Genomic DNA, 26,375 nt, shown 5'->3' on the forward strand with positions numbered 1-26,375 from the left:
GAGGGAAAACTGATCACCATGACTTTTGAATTATTACCCAAAAGGGCTATAAATAGCGCTGCGGGGGCAGTAGGATTTGTGCTCGCTTCGGCAGCACATATACTAAAATTGGAACGATACAGAGAAGATTAGCATGGCCCCTGCGCAAGGATGACACGCAAATTCGTGAAGCGTTCCATATTTTTTGGTCCCCACCCCCCACCACACTCATCGCCGTACATCCCCGCCCCTGGCAAATTATTGTCTTTTCTGCCCCACCTCCATGCAGGCAGCACCCCGAGACACGGGCCGTGGAGAGGGGGAGCCTGCCGCACCCCCCCGGCACAGTCCAGCTCGGCCCCTGGTGTAGCTGCCTGTCTGGTGTTGGAGGGGCTGTGGACACCCACAGGGTCCAGAGGGTAAGGCAGGCAACGTGCACCCCGAAACTTGCATGCCCCTGGCCCTGCTCGGGTCTCTGTGCAGCAAGACACACAGCTGAGAGGGTGAGACCCTCACCCCATGCTGGGACACCCCAGACTGGGGGAGGAATGAAGGAGCCCCAGAAGGGCTGGGAGGGAGAAGTCCCCCTGCCCGGGGCCTGGCCAGGGTGAGGAAGAGCCTGGCTGATCTTCAGCCACTTAGAAGCCAAGGGGAAGGGGCTGTGGGGTGGCAACAGGGCAAGGGGGACCCCCGTGCAAGGGCCAACACGCAGCCTCCCCATGCTGTGTCCCCCATGCTGCAGCATCCCCCATCCTGCTGTGCCACCCCATCCCATTATGTCCCCTGTCCTGTGTCCCCCCGAGGTGCTGCAGTGATGCAAGGGTGACCCAGCCCCCCGTGCAGTACCGTGGGTCTTTATTTAAGTGCTTATTAACAGCAGAAGCTTGGGTCCCAGGGCCAGCCCTAGCACCCAGCCCTGCTGGAGCAGGGGGTAGAACCCCCAATCTGTCCACCACAGCCCCTCCGAGGGTACAACCCCACCAAAGGGGAGCTGGTACCAGCCCTGCCCAGGTGCTCTGAGCCTCCCCAGCACCCAGACCATCTCATGGGGACAGTGGCCCTGTGCCAGTGGACAGGATGTGTCCAGGCTCCTCTGCACAGCTGTGGGGGTCCGGGGTGGCCAGAAGGCCCAGGACCCTGGGTCGTGCTGCGGAGGAGTCCATGGGGCACCACTCAGACAGAACTCTCCTGGTAGCTGTTGTCCTCCAGGAACTGTGTGAGCCTCATCCCAGGGCTGGTCACCGCTAGGGTCTCATCCTGCCCTGGCTCCATGACCTCCCCGGGGTCCTCATCGCTCTGCTCCCTGGCGAAGTGTACGAAGACCTGCGGAGAGGGCAGGGTGAGGGGCAGCACCAGCAGGGCCTCGGCCCTCATACCCTCATGCCCCGGTGTGCTGCCCACCTGATCGAGGGTGGTCTGGGACACAGAGTAGTCCTCGATGTGGCAGGGGCCGCGGTGGGCTGCCAGGACACTGAAGACGCTGGCCAGGGAGGCGGCACGGGAGGGCAGCTGGTACTGCAGCAGGCCCCCGTGCCGCTCCTTCAGCACGATGCCAGGGAAGTGCTGCTGCATCAGGCTCTCCACCGCCGCCGGCCCGGGGCCACCCACTCGCACCACCACCGTGTAGCCATCCCCGAACCTGTGTGGGACAGCAGGAGACCAACTGGGCTCAACCACGTCCCTGTCCCCGGCGGGGCGGCCACCCCTGGCTGCCCTGGAAGAGCCCCCGGCCCCATTACCTGTTCTTGAGGTGCTGGATGCTGCCCAGGCAGCGGAAGCGGCCGTTGACCATGATGGCCATCCTGGTGCAGAGTGCCTCACACTCCTCCATGCTGCCAGCGGTGGGAGGTGCGAGGGTGGTCACAGGAGCAGAGGGGTGGTCACAGGAGCAGAGGGGTGCCCCCTTCCGGGGGTCTCACAGGGACAGAGAGGGGGTGGGGGGCTCACCTGTGGGATGTGAGCACCACGGACCTGCCCTCCCGGATGACGCTGAGGATGCAGTCCCACAAGAACCGCCGGGCTCGTGGGTCCATCCCCGTCGTGGGCTCATCCTGCAGCGACCCCCAGCAGCGGTGTCAGCCCGGGCAGGGGCTCAGAGGGGCCGCTGTGGGGATCCTCTTTCCCTCCGCTGTCCCCCACTCACCAGGAAGACGACGGGCGGGGAGCCGAGGAGGGCTATGGCGGTGGAGAGCTTGCGCTTGTTGCCGCCGCTGTACTTCCCCGCCGGGCGGTCTGCGTGCGGCACCAGCCCCAGCTTGGCGATTCCCCACTGAGCCACCTGCCACAGAAGGGGAGAGTGAAGCTGGCGCTCCCCTGGGCTGGGGCAGGCTGGGACCCGGGCCCTACCTTGGGGGTCTCCTCCTCCGGGACCCCACGCAGGCGGCTGTAGAACTCCAGGTGCTCCCGCCCCGTCAGCAGGTCGGTGATGGCATCAAACTGGGGGCAGTAACCCATGTGTTGCTGGACGGACTGGAGGTCGCTGAGCACGCTGCGGGGACGGGGACAGGGCTGAGCACGCAGCGGGGACGGGGACAAGCTCCGGGGGCAGGGACGAAGCTGAGCAGGCTGCGGGAACAGGGAGGAGCACGCTGCAGGGAGGAGGAGGAGGATGAAGCTGAGGGTAAGGACACCACAGGGGAAAAGGCAAGGAGGAGCACAGGGTGGGGACAGGAATGAAGGTTGTGGGGACAAGAAGAGGGGAGAGCAGCAGGTTGGCCACAGAGTCCCTCTCCCTTGCCCACCTGTGCCCTTTCAGCCAGGCCTCCCCCAGCGTCACCTCGGTGTCGCCTGTCAGCATTTTGAAGGTGGAGGTCTTCCCTGCGCCGTTCACCCCCAGGAGGCCAAAGCACTGTGGGGCACAGGCTGGGGGTTACACCTGCCTCAGCCTTGCCCATGGAGCCATCTGTCTGTCCATCCATCTGTCTGCCACTCACCTCCCCAGGGGGGATGGCCACGCAGAGCCGGTTCACCGCTGGAGCTTTCCTGCGCCGGTACACCTGCATGGCACAGCCCAGGTGGCACCGGGTGCTGCCCACCCATCACCCACCAGTGGGACTGGGGGCTGTGGGAGAGGCTGAACCCCACCTTGAGGGACAGGGCAGGGTCCGTTCCCATAGCACTCACCTTGGTCAGGTCCTTCAGCAGCAGGAGGTGGCCATCTGGGGGGGTGCTGCCCACCCTCGCCCTCTCCCTGGCCACGTCCTGGTCTTCCTCCCCGAGCGAGGGCAGCTGCAGAGCCCGAGGCCTGGGGGCAAGAGTGGCAGGGGCACTTCCAGGGCTGCCCACCCTGCGGCTGCCCCACGGCTGCCCCACGGCTGGTCCTCACCCCAGCCTCAGGAAGAAGCGGTACTGCAGCAGGAGGGTGAAGATGAAGAAGAGGATGCCCTCCACAGCCATGGCAAACATGTTCTTCCCTGCCAGCTCCCAGGACAAGGGGGACACAAAGCGCTTGTCCCCTGCAAGCAGCAAGAGAGAGGTTGTAGGAGGAGGGAATGCCAGGGAGGGCCTCCAAGCTGGCCAAGCCCCAGTGCCCTCAGACTCACCAAACCTCTCGAAGGCATCAGCCATGGCCTGGTTCTTCACCATGTCGATGAGGCCTCGGCCAAGGCAGAAGTGGGGGAAGATCAGGAAGACTTTCTTCAGGATGCGGTTGATGTCGTTGAGTTTCTGTTGAGGCAGTGAGGAGAGGGGGTGAGGGAGCTGGTGCTGGCCCCACAGGGACGGGAGGGGAGGTCTGAGGCAGCCCAGAGCTCACCTGGTCCACAAAGAGCTCCAGCACGAAGGTGGCCACGCTGCCGTTGATGCCGATGAAGAGGTTGATGCAGGTCAGGGCCACGTAGGCAGTGCTGGGGATGCTGAAGAGGAAGGAGGCTGGGTACATCAGGGGGGTGATGGACCAGCTGCAGGGGCAGAGAGGCAGGAGCTGGCTGAGGTGCACCTTTCACTGAGGAGCGACAACAGGGCACCCTTTCCCCTTTACTATGACCCCCCCCCGAGCCAGGGCTGCCCCCAACCCCGCTCAGAGTCCCCTGAGATGAGCTCCTCCCTCCCCTGAGGTCCAGCCCTGGAGTGGGGCTGAGCCGTGGCTGGGCTCCCCCAGCCCTTCACCCGTAGAGCAGCAGCAGCAGCACCAGGGCAGGCAGGTTGGCAGAGGAGACGTAGGACTTCTGCTGGAAGCAGAGGAAGATGAGGATGACCAGCAGCGCGGGGACCAGGTAGTTGCACTGTGGGCGTGGAAAAGCCGGGGAGAGGGTCACAAGCGTGCCCCGGCCCCCTGCAGGCTGTACCCTGTCCCTGTCCCCATCCCACACCATGTCCCAGGCGAAGTTGCCCAGCCAGTAGGTCACAGGCTTCATCCCGCTGACGAACTGCAGGTGCTTGGCCTTGCTGACCCTCTCCTCGATGAGGAAGAGCACGAAGCTGGCCGGGACGAAGGACATGGCGAAGATCACGCAGATGGAGACCAGCACGTCCACTGAGGTAGCCATCCTGCCGGGCACCAGGGAGCGGGGGGCTCAGCCAGGGGCCAGGGGGACCCTCGTGGGACCCTCATCCCCGGTACTCACAGGGCAGCCTCCGAGAGCTGCTCCTTGGTGAGGTTGAGGGGGTGGTTGGTGGCTGTGATGCCATAGAGTGCAGGGTCGGTGCCAGGGGGCAGCCGGGCACGCAGCAGCCCATTGCTGGCCACGTTAACGAAGGAGACCACGGCGTGCCAGCCCTTGTTGTTGAACCAGACCTGCAGCCCGGAGCAGAAGGTGGCTCAGAGCTCCCATCTCACCCTGGCACCGCCTCACACCCTGCCAGGTTCCCAGCCCCACCTCAGCCCCAGCTAGGCTTGGTCCTCCCTGGGCTGCTCCAGCCCTGGATGCTGACCCAGTGCCATGTCCCCCACTGCCTCCCAGCTCTCACCCCCTGCAGGACCCCCAGCCCTGGGTGCACCTTGATGTTCCTGCGAGCGTCCAAGCCCTCGATGAAGCGGCTGAGGTTGCCCAGGAGCCGGTCCAGGGGGCTGCCCTGGGTGTGGGAACACAGGTGAGGAGTGGGTTCAGACTGGAGCCCTCCCAGCACGGGGGTGCCAGAGCCAAGCCGTGGCAGGGGGGAGGGGGGGAGTAGGGGCACAGCCCCCGCAGTACCAGGGTGATTCTGAACAGTGCCCGGAGCTCCAGCACCGCCTCCTCCACCTCCGCTGCCGACGGCAGGGCCTGGGAGCCACCTGCCCCCAGAGAGAAGCCACCGTACCTGTGGGGAGAGATGGGCACCGCCAAAGCTGGCACCCCCCAGCGGAAACCCTCCCAGAGGCTGCGGTGAGTGGCACTCAACGAAGGGCCGAGGTTGCCCAGGTGATGGCGCTGCCCAACCCGACTGGGGACCTCCTGTCCCACCGCACCCCAGCCCCTCCCCGGGCTCACCTCTGCTCGTTCACCCACTTCTTGTTCCTCAGCCTGAAAGAGATTGAACAGTGGGGAGAAAACCCCCCAGGGGATGTTACAGCAGTGCCTATCCCCCAGCAGATCCCCCCTGGCTCTGCGGTGCCCTCCCTGCCTCCAGCCCCGGCTGGGCTTTGTCCCCATTGTCCCTCCCTTCTTCCAGACGGGCGGCAGCCTGGGCCAACCCCCTGCCTCATCCTCCCTGCGGTGTCCCCAGGGCGACCCCGGGAAGTCCCCAGGGCACCCCCGGGGTGTCTCCACCGCCAGCACTCACTCCCGACGGATGATCTGGGGGTAGGTCTTCACCAGGTAGTCAGAGATGTTCCTGCCCGTCAGGTTCTGCAGGACATCACCTGTGCCCCTCTGCACCTGTGAGGACGGACGGACAGGCTGGATGGACACACAGCCCTGCTGCCCCACCCCACGACCATCCCCTGCACCCACACTCAGCGGCAGCGCCCCAGGGCCGGTCCCGCTGCGGGCTGGGGGTTACCTGAGGCGGTGGGAGGCCCCCGGCCCCCTCGGGGCAGTCGGGCAGCATCCTTTGACTGCCAGGCCCACTGCACTGGCACGGAGGGGAGGGCTCAGCTCGCGTCCAGTTCCCACGCTGCAGCCTTTCCAGCAGGGGCCGGGAGGCTGGGGGCGCTGTGAAGCCGTCGGGGTGGGAAGCTGGGGGGCACGGCCCGGTCCTGGGCACCCGGCACCACAGGAGGAGAGAGATCCTCTTACCAGCCTGGCGTGAGCCAGGGGCACTGCCACCTGGCCCTGCGGGCATGCCTGGCTGGGTCCCGTGGCATCGCACCCCCTGGCAGAGATGCTCCCGGGGGAGAGGTGGGCACTGGGGTGGGGGCTGCACCCCAGCTGCCCTTTCCCAACCCCTCCAGCCCCGCTGGTCACTCACGCCGCGCCAGCATCCTTCATGCACTCGGTGCCAAATCCTGGCTCTGCCAGGAGAGCAGCCAGGAGCTGAGCTGTGCCAGGGTCCCCCGGGGCATCGTTGCTGCCGGGAGATGTGGGAAGTGAGGTGGTGGAAGCAGGGGACGGTGGGGGCAGAGGGGGACAGAGGGACGGGGACACACCTGAAGAAGGTGAACTGCTGCCCGTACATCCAGGGGTGCAGGCGCAGCGGGGGGTACCTCCCAAAGGGTGGCACGATGAGGCTGAAGAGCAGCGCGATGCAGACAAAGACCGCGGGCAGGACGATCTGCCAGGGCCAGGGGTCAGTGCCGGATCCGCACCCTCCTGCCCCACCCCCTCCCCACCCTCCTGCCACATCCTGTCCCCACCCTCTCCCCGTCCCATCGCCGTCTCCCGGCCGTACCTGTGCGAAGAAGCCGCGGGTGCTGCGCCGGGCGTGGAGCATCCTCTTGATGAAGAGGGCACGGAGCTGCTGGCGAGTGAGTGCCCAGCCCCTCACCCTGCGCCAGCCCTGCCCGGCTGCCCCCTGGAGCAGATCTGTCTCCTGGGGCTCCTCCACTGCAAACAGAGTCAGGTCTGGCCTTAGCCCTGGCAGAGAGGGTGGTGAGGGGCAGGGGCTTCGTGCCGGGTGCCATGCTAGGGACATGTCAGCAGGGATGGGATGCTGCAGCCAAGGACATGATCAGAGCCCCCCAGCCCCTCCAGTCCCCCCCAGCTCCCAGGTCCTACCTCGCCGGACTCCTTGGGCTCAGTGCAAAGGAGAGGAAAGAGGGATTAGAGCCAGGCTGGCAAGAGCCCAGCCAGGGTTAGCACCAACCCAGGGCACAGACATCTCCCCAGACTATCACAGTCCCTCCCAACTCCCACACCTGCCCCCATGCCAGCTTTGAAGGGGCCTGGATACATCCCTTGGGATTTCATGTCCCACCCCAACCCCTGCACAGAGCTGGGCTCCCCCAAACCCAGCACCATCCTGCTCCTCACTATGCCCAACACCCTGGGGGACACCCCAAGACCAGGCAGGAGCATCCCTGAGCCCCCACTACCCACTGCCTGCCTGAAGGGATGTGTGTTCAAAGAGATGGATATGTGCCCAGATGGACTCGTGCCACAGCTCCAGTCCAGAGGGTGGAGGTGGAGGGCACTCAGCACAGGGATCCCATGTCCCAGCTCCCTTCCCTCTCCTTACCCAACTCCCTGTCAGATGCTTCCACATCCTTCCCCTCACTGGGGGCTGCTCCTCTGCCAGTGCCTGACAAAACAGGAGTGGAGACTGCCAGGGTGAGATGGAGACCACAGCCTGTGACACCTCCCTGCACCCATGGGTGCTCCCAGTGGGGTCCTCAGCCCTGGGAAGGGTCCTGGGCTCAGCTGCAGCCAGCACCAAGGGGTTTTACCTGCGGTGTCAGTGTCCTGCTCCATGTCCTGAGCCACCTTCAGAAAGATCTGAGGGCGGGAGGGGGCTGGCATCAGACATGGGCACCAGCACCCACCACCCCAGCAAGGCAAATCGCCCTCATCATGGGCAGCCCCTGCCACAGAGCTCCAAGGCAACCCTTGGGGGCAGCCAAAGGCAGACCCCCCAGCCATAGCTCCTCGGGGTACCTCCTCCAGGGTGGTGTCAGAGATGCCATAGCTGGAGATGCCCAGTTCCCCCAGGCGGGCATCCAGCTCACGGAACAGGTCCCCGAAGGCTCCGTCCTTGGCCCCGCTGTAGGGCAGGATGAAGTGCACCTCGTGCCCGATGTCCTCCACCAGCCTGGAGCTGGGCACCAGCTTCTGGATCAGTGCTGACAGCTGGGCCACATCTGGGGGGACAGGGCAGGCTGCAAAGCCAGGCCAGGAGCTGGTGACCAGGCCCTGGCCAGCAGCCTGGGTTCCCTGGGGAGTGTGCAGGGAGCAGGAGGGCAGGGACCCCCTGCAGCCCCACCAGCTCAGGGGGTCCAAGGGCAGGCAGCAGGGCAGATGTGGGGCTGAATGCAGCCATGGGCTGCCCTGGCTGACAGAGGACGTGCAGGGAGCACCCAGGGGGTGATGCTGTGCTAAGGGCACAGGGAGGGTTGGGACCCTCACCCACGGTGCTGGCCTCACTGCCCCGCTCGCTGCCCAGGCCTGTGTCACTGCTGCGCTCCGAGTCGCTGCCATCCTGTGGGAAACGTGGGGACAGGGCACTTGGGGACATGGCTTAGTGGTCACAGTGGTGCTGGGCTGAAGGTTGGCCTCGCTGATCTTAAAGGTCTCTTCCAACCAAAACAATCCTCAGAGTCTATTCCATGATTCTACGCGAGGGCAGCTGGAGCCTGGCACCCTGCAGCAGGCTCCAGCCCCGAGCCCAGGGCTTGGTGCCCCCCAGAGGCACTGGGCACCCTTTGGGCCGATGCTCGGGGGGGGGGGGGCTAAAGCACCCACCTTTTTGGTGGTGCCAGGGACGGTGCCCGTGCTGCTGCCCGCGCTGCTCCGCTCCCGCTTCACCAGGGTGAGGTGGTAGCCGGTGCCCAGCCTGGCCTTGAGGAAGAGGGGGGAGCCGCAGCAGCAGAGCCGGCCCTGCGAGATGACAGCCGTGCGGTCCCCCAGCAGCTCCGCCTCGTCCATGTAGTGCGTGGAGAGGATGATGGTGCGGCCTGGGGGGCAGGCAGAGGGCTGGACCCCGGACCCCCTCGCTGGGCAGCCCCCCAGCAGCCTGCCCCCCTGCTTCTCCCCTGCGGAGGGGCTCAGAGGCACGCAGGGGGAAGTGGGGACCCCTCCCCCGTCCCCCCCAGCCCTGACCTTTGCGGTACTTGAGCAGCAGCTCCCAGATGCTGCGCCGGGAGTAGGGATCAACGCCGGCCGTGGGCTCGTCCAGGATGACCACCTTGGAGCCACCCACGAAGGCGATGGCCACGGAGAGCTTCCTCTGCATCCCCCCTGCAGGGCAGAGGGACAGCGCTGGGAGGTGCCCGGGGCCGCAGACCCCTGCCTTGGATGGGCACCGAGCCCGACCCCCGCACACACCCGAGAGGTTCCTGGTCTGCTCCCGGCGCTTGTGGGGCAGCCCTGTGTCCTGGATCAGCTGCTCCAGCTCCTCCTTCACCTGCTCCTCCGACAGCCCCTTCAGCCGCCCGTAGAACCAGACGTGCTCCTCCACCGTCAGGCTGCGGGGAGGTGGGCAGCGGGGAGGTGGGCAGAGGTGAGGTGGGCAGAGGTGAGGTGGGCAGAGGTGAATTTAGCAAGGGTGAAATGGACAGGGGTGAAGTGGAGAGGGGTGAAGCGGACAGGGAAGTGAAGAGGGGTGAAGTGGACAGGGAAGTGGAGAGGGGTGAAGCGGACAGGGAAGTGGGCAGGGGTGAGATTAGCAGGGGTGAAGTGGGTAGGGGTGAGGTTGGCAGCAGTGAAGTGGGCAGAGGTGAAGTGAGCAAGGGTGAGGTGAACAGGGGTGGACAGGGGTGAGGTGGACAGGGAAGTGGACAGGGGTGAGGTGGACATGTGTGAGGTTATCAGGGGTGAAGAGGGCAGGGGTGAGGTGGGCAGGAGTGGAGCGGGCAGCCCTGCTCACTGCAGCCCCCAGCACTGTTCCCCTCTGCCCACCCTGCCCATGCCTACATGTCGAAGAGCACGTTGTGCTGGGGGCACATGCCCATGGTCTTGCGGATGCTGTCGATGTCGGAGCGGATGTCCCAGCCCAGGATGTAGGCGGTGCCAGAGGTGGGGGGCAGGAGGCCGGTCAGGATGGACCTGGATGGGGAACCAGCGGGGGGGGGGGGGGAGGGAAAGGGTCACAGAGCATCAGGTCAGTGGGGCTTGGGGCTGGGGTGCCCTGTTCTATGTGGGGTGCTCAGAGCTCACGGGGAGCTGGGCCTGGACAGGTTGTTCAGGGCTCTGGCTGCAGGTGTCCCTGCTGACTGCAGGGGGGGGTGGAATGGATGTCCTGGAAAGGTCCCTTCCGAGCAAAGCAGTCCGGCTCCGTGACTCTGAGCCGTGGCCATGCAGCCCCCTCCTTCAAGCCCCTCCAGCTCACATGGTGGTGGTCTTGCCAGCCCCATTGTGGCCCAGGAAGGAGGTGATCTGCCCCTCGTAGAAGTCCAGGCTCAGGCCGTTGACGGCGGCGCGGCCGCTGCTGCGGTAGATCTTCACCAGGTTGCGGATGGAGACTCCGGGTTGGAGCTGAGCAGGAGGCTCCTCCACCAGCACTGCAAACCACCAGAGGGTCACAGACCAGGCAGCGACCCTCAGCAGGAGCAGGATCCCTCGCCATGGCAGGCAGGAGCCTCTGCCAGGGGGCAGGACCCACCCAGTGTGGGGCAAAGCCCAGGTGGAAGGGCTTGAGCCCAGCCCTGTGGCTGCCACCCTTTGGCAGGGGCTCACCTTGGGGTGCAGTGAGTGTGCTGGTGGGGTACGGGGGGTGCCCAGCTGAGGATGGCTCTCCAAACCAGTAGCTCTTCAGGAAGGGGAAATTCCAGGGCTTGGGGATCCCATACTGACCTGCAGCAGGTGAGGATTGAGCAGGGCTTGGGCTTGGAGGGCTGCCAGGGGGCTTGGGTGGGGGTAGGGGGGAAAGGAAGGCACACTCACCTGGGAAGACACCCTCAACGTACCAGGTGGCCAGACCATAGAGGCTGGCATCCAGCAGCAGCAGCCCCATGGCTGTGGCAAAGTTGTAGGGGTCTCCTGGCACGGGGCTGGCAGCCAGGTTGTGCCACTGGATGCCTACTCCCTGCTCCTCATAGAGGGAGAAGTACTCACAGCCAAAGCCAAAGGCCACCGGTGACAGCAGGCTCTGGGGGCAGCAAGAAGAGTAGTGGGGGGGGGGGGGTGTTAAGCCCCAAAGCCCCCCACCTGGCACACCCCAGGGCACCCCAGGGACAGAGGGGAGTGGGCAGCTGTGGCTGCTCACCACGAAGACACGGAGTGGGAAGGTGATGTAGTCCCGCCAGGCGACGCACAGCACGTAGGGCAAGTAGAGGGAGAAGTAGATGATGCCACCACAGGCTGAGGCCAGGTTGGCACGAGGGAAGAAGGTGCTGATGAGGAAGCACTGGCTGATGGTGGCCACCGAGAAGGTGCCGAGGAAGAGGAAGATGACAGCTGGGTCGCTGTAGGGCAGGATGTTCCCCAGCTGTGGATGGAGGCAGGTTGGAGCTCCCTGCGCCAGCTCCCAGCCCTGCTGCTCCCCTTGTCCCCCAGGCTGTGCCCATCCCATGCCCTGCAACCTGCCTTAAGGATGAGGACGAGGAGGCCAGAGCTGAGCAGAAAGGGGATGAAGCTGCTGAGGAACCAGCTAAGCCAGAGGATGCCACTGCTCAGCCCCATGGTCTTCATGGTCTCCTTGAGACGTGTCTCCTTCTCGTGCACCACCCCCTTGATGATCATGGCCACCGAGTAGATCCAGGCCAGGGTCATGAAGAGGGGCAGCGAACGGTTCAGTACCCGCAGGAACCTGGGCGAGATGGCACCAGCCTGGCACCTCCAGCCTGGCACCCCCAGCGGGGCTCCTCCAGCCTGGCACCCCCAGCCTGGCACATCCATCCTGGCACCTCCAGACTGACACCTCCAGCCTGGCACCCCCAGCCTGGCACATCCGGCCTGGCACATCCAGCCTAGCATCCCCAGCCTGGCACATCCAGCCTGGCACCCCCAGCCTGGCACCCTGGTGCCACCTCTGGGCAGGGGACGCCAGGAGGGGCACAGACCACCCCTCACCCACACTCACACATCATCCACGTAGCAGGGGTAGGGCATCTGCTGGATGTAGACCCCCGTGCGGGGGGCAGCCCCGGCCTGCACCTGCACCACCGCCTGCTCCACCAGGTCCTGCAGGTAGACAAACCCCCCCCAGACGTAGCGCAGGTCGCTGAAGGGGTCAGCAGCAGGGCCTGGGTCCCAGAACCTAGGGGCAGAGCAGGGTGCTGGGAAGGGGAACACCCCCAGCAGGGGCACAGGCTGCTTGCCTGGCCCTGGGGGCCGCAGGGGTGGACGTCCCCCGACCTGTCCTTGATCTTGTTGGTCCTGGTGACGTCGTCGATGTCCATGCGGATCTTGTAGCGGACGTGGGGGGGCAGCGTGGGGGCCGTGGCATTGAGGGGGGGCTGGAAGACCACAGCTGCCCAGAACTGCTGCTCCTCCAGCAGCTCCAGGGCCCGGGCCACCAGCTGCTCCTCGGTGGCCACTGCCTCGATCTTGTCCAGGCAGACACACTGCAGGCAGGGCAGGCAGGGCTCAGTGGGGCTCAGGGTGCCAGCCTCACCCCTTCCCCCCCACCCCCCCCGGGCTGGTGGGTGATATCTACCTCCATGAACTGTGACAGTGTGCTCAGGACAGCATCCACATCAGCGTACACCTGGTGCCAGGTGAGCCCTGGGCCTTCCCCTGGCTCTGCCAGGAACTCAGCCAGAGCTGACACCTTCCAGGAGGTACCATTGAGGAACTCATCCAGGAGCTGAGATATGCCAGGGGCCAGCAGCAGGTCCTGTGAGGCATCAGAGTACCTGAGGGTGATGCCTGTCCCACTGCACCCCCATAGGTTCACAGAATGGTTTAGCTTGGAAGGGGCTTTAAAGATCATCCAGGTCCCATCCCCCTGCCATGGGCAGGGACACTTCCCACCAGCTCAGGATGCTTGAGGCCCCATCCAACCCAAACACCTCCAGGGAGGGAGCACCCACAGCCTCCCTGGGCAGCCTGTTCCAGTGCCTCCCCACCCTCACTGCCAAGAATTTCTTCCTAATACTCACTCTAAACCTGCCCTCCTCAAGCCCCATCCCAAGCCCCACATCAGCCCCAGCCCCAGCCCCGACGTGTGGAGGCTGCGGTGGTGACGCACCCGAAGGAGCTGCATCTCCAGGCTGCCGTTGAGGAAGGTGTAGATGCGAGGTCCTAGCTCCTGCCAGGCACCCCCAGCCTCCCCCAGCACGGCCAGCTCCCGGAAGGTCCTATTCACCTGCGTGGGGCAGTGGGTGAGGCAGGGAGGGGCTGACACCCCCTCCAGCCCCCCTCTAGCCCCCACTCACCTCGGCCATGACGCTGTCGGGGCCGGGGCCGGGCGGCGTGTACAGGATCTTGCCGGTAAAGAGAGGCTTCACCCCACGCCAGAAGACCTGCGAGACGGGGCTGGACTCCAGGCTGTGGAGCAGCTCTCGGCAGAAGGGACCTGGGTGGGGGCAGAGCCGAGTCTTCACCATCAGCCCCCTCCCCGCGCCACACTGTGCCCACCAACCCCCCACCCCAGCCCCCTCCAGCCTGCTCACTGCTGCCGCTGCCCGGAGCCTTGGTTCTCCGCTCTGAGCTGTTGCGGTCCAGGAAGGCTTTGATGTCATTGTCCTCGTACCAGTTGAGGGAGGGCACCCTGAGCCCCCCACCCTCGGGGTGCCCGCAGGCGATGCGGGACAGGGCTCTGAAGGTGCCCAAGCTGGTGGTGGTGCCATTGGGTGCCACCAGTGCCCTCAGCTCTTGCCGCAGCTCGGCGAGGCTGCTCATGGAGGAGACCTGGGAAGAGAGGGGTGGGGGGCAGAGGGACACCAAACGACACTGTGGATGGCACGGGGGGAGGGCGGGGGACGCTTGCATGGGGGGCAAGGGATGGGGCTGCTACCTCCTCCATCAGGGATGCTGCGTCCCGCAGGAAGGTGCCCAGGATTCCCACGGTGCCAGCGATGCCGCCTATCTCCGAGCTCAGCTGTTCCTACAAGAGGGGGGCACAGAAAGGGGGTCACACCCCCTTCAGGGAGGCCGGGGGTCTCTGCTCTGGCATATTCCAGAACCCAGTGCCTGGCCAGGCTGGGAGCTCACCACCAGAAGCCGGGGGAGGTCGATCTGGGAGAGGAAGGAGCCCTCCATGGCACGGAGCTGGGTCCCAGGCAGGGCACAGAGCCCTCGCTGCAGGCGCTGGGTGGAGGCAGCGTCGCCGCCCACCAAGAAGCCTCCCAGCTCCGAGGCGTTGCAGACCACAGCCTTCAGCGGGCGGCCAGTGCCCACCAAGGAGAGCTGGTGGGAGAGGGGTGGTCATGCCCTGGCCCCCAGTACTGTGGGCACCGGGGGGAGCGGGCACCATGCTGAGACTCACGATGCGGGGGCTGAGCTGGGCACCCATCAGCTCGTCCACCAGCGCCGGGGGCAGAGATGTGTTGGTCTGGAGGAACTGTGAGAAGGTCTCATCCTTTCTCAGGTAGTCCCTCACTGGCAGGGCTGGAGGGGCAGAGGGGTCGGCCAGAGGGTCTCGCTTCCCCAGCACCCCCTCCCCACCCCCCTTTCCCGGTGCTCACCCCTCCGCTGAGCTCCACTCCCCCAGAGCTGGCGCAGGGTGGGCAGGAGCTGGGCGAAGCCACGCAGGAGCCGCTGCCCCTTGGCATGGAGCTGCATCTGCTGGGCTTCAGCCAGCAAACGGGAGAGGCTGGGGGGGAGAGGGGGCACAAGGTTGGGTGGTCAGAGCCTGGCACAGCCCGGCTTGGTCCCACAGCCCCCTGGCCCTTGCCACTCACATGGAGGCATCGAAGTTGCCCACCGTGCCCGGGGCCTCTCCAGGTGTGGGGTGTCGAAAGCAGGGGTTGTTCATGTTGCAGATGATGCCCTGCAGCCAGGGCAGGGTCCCAGCAGAGGGCAGGGCCTTGTTAGGGAAGTGACCTGAGAGAGAAGGAGAGTCGGGTCCAGGGGGCGCAGTGTGGGACCCCCAGGGCCATGCACACAGCCAGCAAGTTCCTGGCTCGCATCCAGCTCCAACATTTGTCACCGCCAGCGCCACCATCCCCGGGGCCCACCGGGTTTCCACGTGGGGGGGGGGGGCTCCCGCAGGCACGGGGGGGGAAGCTTTGCCAAGCCAGAGGGTGGCTCGGTGGGCATGGGGCAGCTGCCCTGGAGGACACAGGATACTCACACTCGTGCTGCTGGAAGGGGGGGTGAGACTGCCGCACCGAGATCAAGATGAAGAAGAGGAAGAGGGGCCACAAGATCTCGATGGCCAGCTGGACCTGCAGGAGACCCGCAGTTGCAGGGGGTCCCTGTCCCCATCAGTGCCCAGGGCTCTCTCTGCCCCCACATCAACACTCAGAGTCTCCAGGCACCCTCCCACCCGGACAGCCACTCACCCGCTGCCGCCGGCGGTAGGTGAAGTTCTTCCAGAGCAGCAGCCCCAGCTGGGTGCCAACAGCCATGGTGGGGTGTTGGGGGGCATGTACCCTGCACCCCACTGGCCTTCAGCTGTGGGTGAGAGTGTGCTGGGTCACTGCCGAGCTAGGGGGTGATGGTCAGGGCTTCACTCCCCTCTGGCTCGGGGCTTATGGCACAAGAGGCAAAGTGCTGGGCACGAGGCTGAGCTCCGGGGCTGGCAGGATCCAGCCCTGGCATTCCTGCTGCAAAGCTCCTTTCCGGAGCAAAGCCCTCAAATCTCATCCCTTTCCCAAACAAAAGCAGCAAAACAGGGCACAGGCTCTGCCAGCGCAGAGAGGGAGCCGCATCACACCCTGTGCCCAGCACGAAGGGCAGCCGGGCACCGCTGCCACAGGAGTGGCTCCAACCCCCGCAGAGCCCCGGGCGGGGCTGGGACCTGCCCGTGCCGCAGTTTCCCTGTGTGAGGGACGTGGCTTGGCCAGCAGTGAGGTCTGGGGCTTCTGGAGAGACCCTCAGCACCCCAGAAGAGAAACTGCCCTACGAGGCTCCAGGCATGAGCTCAGACACCGTAGATGCCCCCCGAGCTGCGTTAGGACCCCGGCATCTTCCCCTGCCCTCTCCCCGGCCCCATTCCAGCGAGCCCCAGCGCCCAGCCAGCTCCTGGAGCTTGACTTGCCCCGGACAGGAGGCAGCAATCTGCAGCCCCCCAGGACCTGGCAGCAAAGCGTTGGCCTCTGATTTCCAGCCACACAGGATGGCTTCATGCCAAGGCAGAGAGGTGGCACGACCCAACCTGCAGCTTCCTGCCCGGCGAACACCCACGCCCCGGGAATGCTAAGCTCCAGAGCTGCCCTCCTCCCCCCCGCAGTCACTGTGAGCTCAGGACATCCCTGCTGCCTGTCCCACCAGCGCGGAGCAGTGGCTGAGGATGCAAACTCACCCAGCTGCCCTCCTCTCTCCTCCTGAGCCCTCCAAACCTGGCCAGGCTTGGGCAGGAAGGGTGGGCAGGAGGACAGGCAGGGAGAGAAGGCAGGAGAAGAGGCAGGAGAGTGGGCAGGAGAAGAAGCAGAAGGATGGGCAGGAAAAGAGGCAGGAGGGTGGGCAGGAGAAGAGGCAGAAGGGTGGATAGGAGAAGAGGAAGAAGGGTGGGCAGGAGAGGCAGGAGGGTAGGCAGGAGGGTGGGCAGGAGAAGAGGAAGGAGGGTGGGCAGGAGAAGAGGCAGGCGATGGCTGCCCACTGCCGCCCTGCCCGCAGCCAGGGCTAAGCCAGGGCCCAGATAAGCGGGCACCAGGCAGCAGGATTAGGATCCCGTCTGGGAAATCCGGCTAATCAGCCTGTGGGGCCGGACACGAGTGGGGTCCTGGGGGGGATGATTCCTCTGAGGGGGGTACCAGGGTTTGCAGACAGCTGTGCCACCCAGCCTGGCTGCAGTGGAAGCCGGGGGGGAGGGACCCAGCACCCCAGCCCTGGGAGGTGGCTGCCAGTGTGGGGGTGATGCTGGGGGACAGAAGTGGTTGGTGCCGGGACGGGGGGCTGCTGCGGGGCTTCAGGATGGGGGGAACCCTCATCCCAGCCGGGGGCAACGGCTCTTCCCGGGATAAAACAACCTCAAACTCACGGGATCCTCATGGAAAGGGACTCGCGTGGGAATCTGCTCACTCATCCCACGGGCGGCAAACACGCCCCAAAGCTACAACCGGGAGCACGGCGGCCCCCTCCGAGCCGTGCACCCCCCTCCAAGCCGTGCGCCCCACGGTCCCGGTCGCGGTCCCGGTCCCGGTCCCGTCCTGCCGCCCCTTGCTCTGCGCTGAACGGGGGCGGAAGGACCCAGGGGGAGATGATGGAGACAGGTTCGAGGGTACACGAACAGCCCCTGGGGGGTGACGGGGACATGGGAACAGCCCCGGGGGCACATGGGGACAGGCTTGGGGGACACGAGGACATGGGGTCAAGCCGACGGGGCACACGGACATCTGAAAGCGGGGATAGGGGGGCAGCGCGGGGGGACACGGACAGTCCTGAGAGGGGTATTAGAACAATTTGGGGAGGGGGGGTGTGACTGGGACAGTCCCAGGGGTGGTACGGGGACATCTCGGGGTGGGGGGGACACGGGGGCAGCCCCGAGGGGGGAGGGGGTCTGCAGACAGCCCCGGGGCGGGACGGCGCCACCGCGGAGCCGAAGCCCATCCGAGGCCGGCAGCCTCCGGCACAGCCCCTCCCGCTCCCGCCTCACAACAGCAGCCCCCAGCCCGAGACCCCCGGGACCCCCGTTACCTGCTGCAGCCGCGGCCCCTTTAAGAGACGCCGCGCGCTCCGCCGGGCTCGCGCCTGGGCCCCGCCCTCCCTTTGACGTCATGGGAAGCGGCTCTTAAAGGGGCCTGAGCGAATGGGGAGGGGGGTGGTGATTACTGGAGGGGGTAGGGAGGAGCCTGCGTGTGTGAGGTGCCGAAGCCCTCGACACGACCCAACCCGATGGTCCTCTGCCCTTCCCTTACTGCCGAGCTCTGTCTCTACCACACCTGTGTCACACCCACGCCGCACACCCCTGCCCCGCCCACGCCACACCCTGCCCCACCTCACGCCACACACATCCCCCACACCCCATGTCACACTCCGCCCACGGGAGTGGGTCCCCTCGGGAGCCCCACAGGGCAGCATAGCCCAAGCCATGGGTGGGCTGAGGATCCCCCCCAGGGGACCAAGGTAGTGGGCAGGGAGAACAAACCCCCAGCCCTCACCCTATGTCCCCACCACGCAGGGGCCCCAGGGACAGACCCCTCACCATCAGGGTCCCTGGAGCTGTGGCAGCCTCCAGGTGGGGACAGTGGGGAGGGCGTTGGGGTGCTGGGGGGGCAGCAGTGGTTACCAGGGAGGGTTCCACTGGCAGAGGTCGCTGAGTCATGCCATGGCGGCAGCACCGAGCTGGCACCGGGACGCTGCCTTGGCTCAATGCCGGGGCGCAGGCAGGGTCCCCTGGGAGTCCTGCTGAGCTGCTCCGGTTACAGTCTGGCTGGAGAAGTGGTGCTGAGCCAGTCTGGAGAGAGCCTGGCTGAGGCAGTGATGCTGAGCTGGTCTGGAGAGAGCCTGGCTGAGGCAGTGATGCTGAGCTGGTCTGGATAGAACCTGGCTGGGGCAGTGGTGCTGAGCTGCTCTGGTTACATCCTGGCTGGTGGCCTAAGCAGAAGGATCACACAGCTCCCTGAAATGCAGCTTTTCACCCCAAAAGGTAGATCCATGTTTGGGCAGGACCTGTGCAGGCACCACCAGGGCAATTAGCCCAGGGCCACCACAGTCACCCAGCGCTCCTCGGGGGGCACCACTCGGGTTTGGGGTCTGCAGGTCAGGGGGATGCTGAGCAGCAGCCATGCCCAGCCGGGCTCCATGGCATGGCACAGCGTGTCCTCTGCAAAGACTTCTATTGCCCAGGCTCAGGACCCACACACGGTGGCACCACTAACCCCCATGGCAAATTCCCAGCTCCCACTCACCCCTCCAGGACATCCAGCCCCCCAGCCCCCCATGCTCTGGGGTCTGCAGCAGCTCCCACCTGCCCCTGGCACCGAGACACCCTCCCCCACCACCCCCAGGCACTGACACAAGGAACATGCACCAGAAACTGGCTCCAGATTAAGTTAAAAAGGCTTTATATATATATATATAAAACAAAGGTTCAGCTTAAGAGCATCTGGATCAACCCCCCCACACCCGGAGGTGATGAAGCTGATGGGCACAGAGAGGAGCTGGGCACAGGGAGGAGCTGGGCACAGAGAGGAGCTGGGCACAGAGAGGGGCTGTGCCATGCACCAGCATTCCTCGCCCCACTGCCCTGGTGCAGGATGCAGCCACCAGCATCAGCCTTGGCTCCAGCAGGCTGGGAGATGACACTGCTGTGCCAGGGATGCCAGCTGCCAGCCCTCAGCCTCTGAGCCCTTGGTCCCTAGAATTCTGCACACACACACAAAAGGAGGCATTTCCAGTTTGGCTTCTGGAGACCAGAGGAGAGTGCAAGGCTGCTGGCAGTGCCCGCTCCCACTCAGTGCCCAGGACGTGCCCCAGCAGCCCTCTGAGCCTCCCCCACTCCTGGGGAGGGTCTCTCCTGGCTGTGCTCCCGCTGAATCCCTCTGCCTCAAGCCCCTCTCCTCTGCAGCGCTGAGTCAGGTCCTGCCAGCACCGGGACGACAAGCAGCACGGGGGGGGGGGGGGGGGGGCACCCCCTTGGTGAGCGACCCTGGGTGGGCATCACGGTGGGCAGCGGGGGGGAATGCCTCGCCCTGGCTGCGTGAGGGGAGCCAGCACCCGCTGCCGGTGCTGGGGGGGGGGCATCTGCTGCCTTCCCACCGGGGCTGTGCTGCCTGGCCCCGGGACTGCCCACAGGCTGCGGGGAGCGGCCGGTGAGGGAGCCTTGGGTTTCCTTGCTCAGGGAGAAAGAAAGGATTACTTCAAAAGGCAAAATCAAATCAAACCTGGAAAGAATGATAACAAAATAAATCCTAAAAGACTTCAGGGAAAACAAAAAACCAACAAGGAAAGAGAGGGAATGGTGAAACTGGAGGCTGGAAGGCTGCTGGCAGAGGAGGCTGGACCCGAGGCAGCCTGAGGTGGGGGCCGGCTGACGTCCTGCTCAGTAGCTCTCCTCCTCCTCCCGGTAGCAGTGGTACCCGGGGGGGTCCCCGCCCTGCTCGCAGGCAGCGTTGGCCACCTCGCCCTGGTTGCCCTGAGGGCAGTACTTGGGGTCGTAGATCTGGCGGCCCAGGCCGAAGACCTGCCCGCTCTGGTTGGCCCCCAGGTTGGAGCCCATCTGCAGCGACAGGGAGGAGTTGTCGCACTTCTCCGTCCCCGTCTTGGAGTCGTAGATGTGCCTCCGGGTGCCAGGAGCTGTCATGCCCACCTGGAAGGACAGGATGGGTGGAGCAGTGCTCGGCTGTGATCTCTCCCCCCTCCCTCCCCCACTGTCTCTCCCCACCGCGGCTGTGGGGCTCACCTGGCTGGCACACTTGTTGGTGCCCATCTGGAGGCTGATGGTGGAGTGGTCCATGGGTGGCAGGATCTGGTTCTTGGGGTCGTAGAGGTGCCTCCTGGTGCCATAGGCTGTCATGCCAGACTGGCTGGCACATTTGTTTGTGCCCATCTGACAAGGGAGTTGGGTGAGGACCGAGGGATGCCCCATGTGCCCCTTCTCCCCATCCCCACACAGCCCAGGGGGGCACAGCCAGCACCCCCCGACCCAGCCCAGGCACAGCCCCTCCAGCCTTCTGCTCATTGAGTGCCCAGCACAGAGCCAAGTTGGCCTCCCCTCTAAGCTGTGTTTGGAGCTGTGATGGCGCTGAGGAAGGGTCTGACAGAGCTTCCCCCCCTCACCCAGCCCCCCAAGCCCACCTGCAGCCCGATCACACACTGCCCAGCCTTCATCTTGGCCTCATCGAAGTTCCTCTGCTGCTTCTCTGAGTACTTCACACCGATGTCCACTCCGCTCTGCAGCCCTTTTGTCTTGGCCTGCCAGAGAGGGGTGGTGAGGAAGGATGGAGGTCCCACACCCTCCACCCTGGGCAGGAGGAGCTCTGGGATCCCATGGGTGCCACCCCAATCCAGAGGCCCACCCATCAGGTCCCTGGGGGACGATGCCCCCTGCCCAGGCTCTGGCCCCCCGTGCTCACCATGCCCGCCAGTGCCAGCAGGGACACCTGCACCTGCGTCAGGTTCCCGCTTTCAAAGAGGTCGTTGGCTTCAAAGAGGTCCACAGGGTTCATGCCATAGCTGGCCATGGCCTTGATGAAGTTGGAGAGGTTCTCGAGCTGGGGGAGGAGAGGGGGTAAGAGACCCTGGTGGGTGAGAGTAGTGGGGCCAGGGTGGAGCTGGGGCTCTGTGGTCCCCTACCTGGTGCCAGTTCTGTGCCGAGCGGTTGATCTTCCTCACCGAGTTGGGCTGCAGCTTGTTCATCAGCCTGGAGGGAGGGAAGAGGGAGCTGCAGCAGGGCAGAGCTCCTGGGATGGCAGCCCAGATATCCCCCTGTAAGCACCAGGTGACCCCCGACCACCACCAAGGTCCCTGCCGGTCCCCAGGGCTCCCCCTGGGCATGAGCACTTTCAGGGACACTCAGGGCAAGCAGCACCTTGGAGAGAACCTCTGGCTGCTGATAGCTTGGGGGTCCCTCCAGCGTGGGCACCGCGGGGTCTGGCCCATTCTCCCCACCCCAGGGGCTGGCAGGGGTCCCTGGGAGGGCAGGGGGGGACTCACTCGCAGAGGATGACTCCATCCTTCAGCCCCTTCTGGAAGTCAGGTCCTATCTGCTGCCCTGTCACGCTCTCGATCCACGTCCGCAGCTCAGCCTCCTTCTGTGGGTCATACTTCTGGGCCAGCTGGGAGGGGACAGCGAGAGGACAGCTCAGCGATGGCCCTGGTGTGCACCCCAAGCCCCTCGTGGGGGACAGGTCCCACGGTGAGGTCTGGGAACAGCACTCCCATCCCAAGCATCATCTCCAGGAAGCCTTAAGGGGTGCTGGCACCCTGCCCCCAGCATCTGCACCCAGGTGCCCCCAGCCCCAGAGAGCTGGGGGGTGTGTGTGTGAGAGGTGGGCACAGTGAGCAGCCTGGATGACCCCAGGGTATTTGTTCAGACCCAATTTCCTGCCAGGCAGGAACCCCTCTGGGGGTGGCAGGTGGCAAGAGGCTGTGAGTAAAGCCACGGTGTGAGGCTGTCACAGGGGAGGACATCTCTCCTCACCTCCAGCCTCCCACAACTCCTCCAGCAGCTGGTTTTATCCTGTTGATATGTACAGCCTGGGGAGCAAGGGCAGCCCCTGCCCCTTCCTCTGCCCATTCCCCCGTCCGTGCCCCTGTCTATGCCCCTGCCTGGCAATGGGGATGGGAGCACCAGCAGGATGCTGCCATCAGCGGCTGGCAGCTGGCACAGCTGGATCCAGTGCCCTGCACGATGCCCCTCGTGCACTTCCGAATCCTCCCAGCAGGATGAAGAGGAACCACCCGAGGGGGGCTGAGGGGAATGTCCCCCCACAAGAGCCTATTTCTCCCTGTCCCCTGGAGCCCGGGGGTCCCTGCTGGACGATGTCTTCCCCTCCGGCGGGGCCAAAAGCGCCGCCCAGAGCCGCGGATTCCTCGGTCACCGCGGCTATGCCAGGAATGTGGAGCCTCCTCCCAAATGGAGACCAGCTGCCCAGCCCAGCAGCATCACCGGGAGCGTCCCCTCGGCCCTGGCCAGCGAGGGGAGGAAAAGGAACCCGGCTGGGGTGGGAAGGAGGAGGAAGAGCCTGGAAGCCCCAAGTGCTATTGCTGCCCCATTCCAGCCCCTCCTGTGCTCACACAGCTGCTGCAGATAGCCACAAAGCAGCCCCCAACCTCTCGCCCATCCTGTCCCTGGTGCTGGTACACACCAGGGCTGCAAGTCCCCAGGGAAACAGGGAGACCCCGGGACTGGCACAGTCCGTGGTGGGGAGATGCCAGCCATGCCCATGGGCTGTGCAGAGCTGTGGCCCCATGGTGCCAGCCCAAAGGGGAAGGTCGACTGCTGTGGGGTACAGGGACAGTCCAGCCAAGCAGGGTCACACTCATGGCACCACGTGAGCCCCAACCAGGGGATGCCACCATCCTACCAGCTGATTCTAGAGCATGGGCAGACGGTGCCAGCTCCTATTCCCACCCCACAGCCAGCACAGAGGTTTCTCTGGGCATGGAAGAGGCCAAAGGGGGCCAGCCCCAGAACAGATCCCACCACAGCCCAGTCTCCAAAGACTGTCAGGGACCAGGAGAGTGCCACTGGTTTAACTGGTTCCCCGTCGGTGATGTCAGCCTCCAGCAGACACACCGGGGCAGTTCAACTGGCTTCAGTCTTGCTGAATCAAGCCGAAGATCCCCGGAGCTTGCAGCAGCAAGGCCCCGGCGTGTGTCCATCCGCTCGGCGCTGCTGCAGCCCAGCCCAGGTGCAAGCAGGGACCCGTCCCTGTTCCGGGACCAAACACGAATTCCCCGCCAGGATGGGCAGGGAGAGCCTGGGCCAGCCACGGCCGCCGCATCCCCACTGCCACAGCATCCCCACAGCCGTGCATGGCTCAGCCCCACGCCTGTCTGGGCAGCCCCAGGGCTGGGGATGACCACAGCTCAACTCCTGCTCCCCCAGGGCCAGGCACAGCCGCGGCCGCTGCCTGCGCCACCACCCGGGGTGGCAGAGTTCCCCCAGAGCGGGGAACAGACCAAGGGAAGGGGCTGCTGCATCTCCCTGCTCCCCCCGGCCCGGCAGGACCCCTGTGTTTGCAGTGCCCCAGCACCCTCTGCCACAGCAGCAAGGGGCACAGGAAAGTGGCACCTAGGCGGTGGCACCCACAGCCATAAGCTGCACCCATTAGCACCCCAGCTCTGGCCTCAGAGTTCTGGTGGCAGGCAGATGTCACCTGCACGGGCAGGGGGGTGCTGTCAGGCAGAGGGGTGCTGCCTGTACCCCGTGGCACCCAGCTTGTTTCTCGGGGTGTAAACAGCCTGGCTGGAGGCATCAGTTCCCCTTTCCCCTTCCGGCCCTGGGGCAGCAGAAGAGTTGTTTGGGTACACGAGGCCTGGGTGGCTGAGGGTGACCTGGGTGCACCCAGGCTGGCGCATCCCACCAGGGAGCAGACCGTGGAGAAGCTTCGGGGAGCAGCAGCAAGAGGCGTGTGGAGCCGCGGGGGGCTGGGTCTGAGGCCGTTGCCCCCAGCCCCGAGTGTGGACGGGAGCTGTGCCCCAAAGTTTTGGCAGGGCCCGGAGGTGGTAGCAGCCACTGCAAGGGCCTGGGTGCGGGGTAGGGGGCGAGGCAGACGGTACCCGGAACCCCAAGACACCTTTCCGGGACTCCATGGGCAGAGCTAAGGCATCCCGAGACTGCGAGCCCAGCCCCGGCATCCCCCCACCTCCCAGAGCCCCGGGAGCCCCGGGAGCCTCAGCATCCTCCCGGGACCCCCGGTTCCTCATCCTCATGAGACCCCCTGCTATCCGCATCCTCCCGGGATCCCCAGCTCTCAGCTCTCCCGGGACCCTCCAGCTCTCCACTCTCGGTGGCACCGGGTCCCCTCCGGTTCCACACAAGCACCGGGCACACTTTGCGCACCGGGACCTCCGGGCTCTCTAGGACCCCGGAATGCAGCGTGGAATCCTTGTCGCGGCACCGGGATGCTCGGCTCTTCTCTTCAGGTTCCCCGGGAACACCGGGAACCGCAGAGCCCAGCGGCCCCGGTATCCCCGATTCCCCTCGATCCCCGGACTCGCCCCTGCCCGGTAGCACCGGGGCCCCGGCGCTGCTCACCCGGTTCTTGACCTCGGCGGAGAGGCCATAGGACGGACCCTTGTTGAACTGATTGCTGCTCATGGCGGGGAGCGGGAGCGGAACCGGCACCGGAGCGGGACGGGAGCAGGGACCGGGGAGCGGCGGCGCCGGGAGGGGCTGGGGTGTGTGGGGGGAGAGTGTCGGGCCCGGCCCCCCCGAGCTGATTGGACGGAGCCAAAATGCCCAAATAAGGGCAGGAGCGGCCGGATCGCGGCGGGGTCCTGTACCCCGACACCGGGAGCCGGGGAGAGCCCGGGGGGACCGGGAGCCTGCGGGACGCCGGGACCAGGGTTGGAGTTAGGGCTGGAGCCGTCCCGGGCATTCGTGGGCACAGCCCGGGACGAGGCACCCACGGCCACACGCACCCATGGCCACACGTACGCGCACCCCCACCGAGCCCTGCACGACCCCCGTCCAGTCCCCCGTGACTCTCGGGGGCCTGCGGCTCCCACTCGGGTCCGGGTCCGGGTCCGTGCCCCTGTCCCGCCCCGGCTGCTCCCCGCCCACGGGAGGCGGCCCCGCGGTGGGGTCCCGGAGACGAAGCGGGCTCTGCCTCCGCCCCCAGCAGCCCAGTGGGCAGCGGCCAGGGCACGGTCCGGACGGGTGGGGTGCCCTGTGCACTCCCGTCCCTCTCCCGGGGTTTATCTGCCCCTCTACCGGGCGGTCTCGTTGTGAGACTGCGTTACCCCGTGGGTGGGTATCACGGGGGGGGTAGGGGGGGACGCCTGGGTGCAGGGAGACCACAGGATGCCGGGGGGAAGGTCAGGGCAGTGACTCCGGGGGGGGGGACAGCCATCCTGGCACCACCATCAAGCCCACGAGGGGGTGGGCAGAGCCAGGAGCACCCCACGAGTGGGGGCCTAGAGAGCTTTACATTCCACTCACCCCTACACCCGGGACTTCCAGCGGCACCCTGTGGGACAGAGCTCACCCTCCTAGGCCTGATGGACACCCCCAAAGAGGAATTAAAAGCCCCAGAAGCTCGAGGGGATCCTACAGGGGGTCCAATCCATGTGCTGTGGTGGCTCTAAGTCCCCCCAGATCCTTCCATGCAGTCCTGGGGTGCAAGCACCAAAACTCCCCCTGCAAACAGCCCCCTGCGAGCCCCCTTCCCCTTCTCTGCAAGGCCAGAGACAAGCCTGAGCCTTCCGTGACCCCGAGTGGCTGCCAGGGGTCCCCCTTCCCCCCCAGCCTGACGCCCTGGGTGCGCATTTCTTTGGCTTTTCCTGTTTCAGGTTGGCCTCGAAGGCGATGAGGAAATAAGGCAGCGTCACACGCGCGGTCCTGACAGTTGGCCCCGGCCAATGTGGCTGGCGCGGTGAGAGCAGCCCGGCGCTGGCAGCCAGGGGACGCGGAGGGGCAGGGGGGCTCAGCTCGGCCACCCCTCCCTCCCCCTTTTTAAACCATGTTCTCCCGGAAGAAGCGGGAGCTGATGAAAACCCCTTCCATCTCCAAGAAGAGCCGAGCGGGCAGCCCCGTCCCGCAGACCCTGCCGGTGAGTGCCCCGCGTCCCCTCCCGGCGGGGACCGCAGGCAGCGCGGGGTCAGGGCACTGCTGTGGAGCGGCTGGGAAGAGCCATGGGGTGGGGAAAAGGGGGTGGCAAGGGGGTCTGTGAAGAGGAGGAGGAGGAAGAAGAGGAAGGACCCTGCTCGCTGGGCCTGGGAGCGGGGGGG

At 65.8% G+C, this 26,375-nt stretch overlaps 2 protein-coding genes and 1 non-coding gene across 3 annotated transcripts; 1 reads left to right on the forward strand and 2 right to left on the reverse strand.

Moving 5' to 3' along the window:
- Positions 1-78: 78 nt before the first annotated feature.
- On the forward strand, positions 79-185 carry LOC128898793 (U6 spliceosomal RNA). Its single transcript, XR_008462976.1, has one exon. It is a non-coding gene; the product is annotated as a U6 spliceosomal RNA (small nuclear RNA).
- A 645-nt stretch (positions 186-830) lies between these two features.
- On the reverse strand, positions 831-15,485 carry ABCA7 (ATP binding cassette subfamily A member 7). The gene is made up of 49 exons (XM_054175490.1): positions 15,377-15,485; positions 15,166-15,259; positions 14,774-14,915; positions 14,558-14,685; positions 14,359-14,480; positions 14,085-14,279; positions 13,888-13,977; positions 13,544-13,781; positions 13,307-13,446; positions 13,120-13,236; positions 12,586-12,765; positions 12,285-12,493; positions 12,010-12,186; positions 11,514-11,736; positions 11,194-11,415; positions 10,872-11,076; positions 10,665-10,781; positions 10,318-10,489; positions 9,903-10,034; positions 9,315-9,454; positions 9,090-9,227; positions 8,733-8,944; positions 8,397-8,469; positions 7,929-8,131; positions 7,721-7,769; positions 7,513-7,575; positions 7,053-7,070; positions 6,727-6,881; positions 6,485-6,609; positions 6,307-6,405; positions 5,899-6,094; positions 5,680-5,774; positions 5,388-5,420; positions 5,112-5,217; positions 4,918-4,992; positions 4,545-4,714; positions 4,290-4,467; positions 4,087-4,202; positions 3,734-3,878; positions 3,522-3,645; positions 3,305-3,434; positions 3,103-3,223; positions 2,913-2,975; positions 2,721-2,827; positions 2,326-2,467; positions 2,123-2,257; positions 1,927-2,030; positions 1,719-1,811; positions 831-1,618 (listed from the first exon to the last, which is right to left on the reverse strand). Exons 1-49 carry the CDS (start codon positions 15,440-15,442, stop codon positions 1,153-1,155), a joined length of 6,843 nt encoding a protein of 2,280 aa, XP_054031465.1. The 5' UTR covers positions 15,443-15,485; the 3' UTR covers positions 831-1,152.
- A 4,472-nt stretch (positions 15,486-19,957) lies between these two features.
- Positions 19,958-24,787, reverse strand: CNN2 (calponin 2). The gene is made up of 7 exons (XM_009900435.2): positions 24,682-24,787; positions 21,633-21,754; positions 21,273-21,339; positions 21,053-21,190; positions 20,775-20,891; positions 20,380-20,526; positions 19,958-20,286 (listed from the first exon to the last, which is right to left on the reverse strand). Exons 1-7 carry the CDS (start codon positions 24,742-24,744, stop codon positions 20,020-20,022), a joined length of 921 nt encoding a protein of 306 aa, XP_009898737.1. The 5' UTR covers positions 24,745-24,787; the 3' UTR covers positions 19,958-20,019.
- Between the last annotated feature and the right edge of the window lie 1,588 nt (positions 24,788-26,375).

Source organism: Dryobates pubescens, chromosome 31, assembly GCF_014839835.1.
Source record: "Dryobates pubescens isolate bDryPub1 chromosome 31, bDryPub1.pri, whole genome shotgun sequence".
Lineage (NCBI taxonomy): Eukaryota > Metazoa > Chordata > Aves > Piciformes > Picidae > Dryobates > Dryobates pubescens.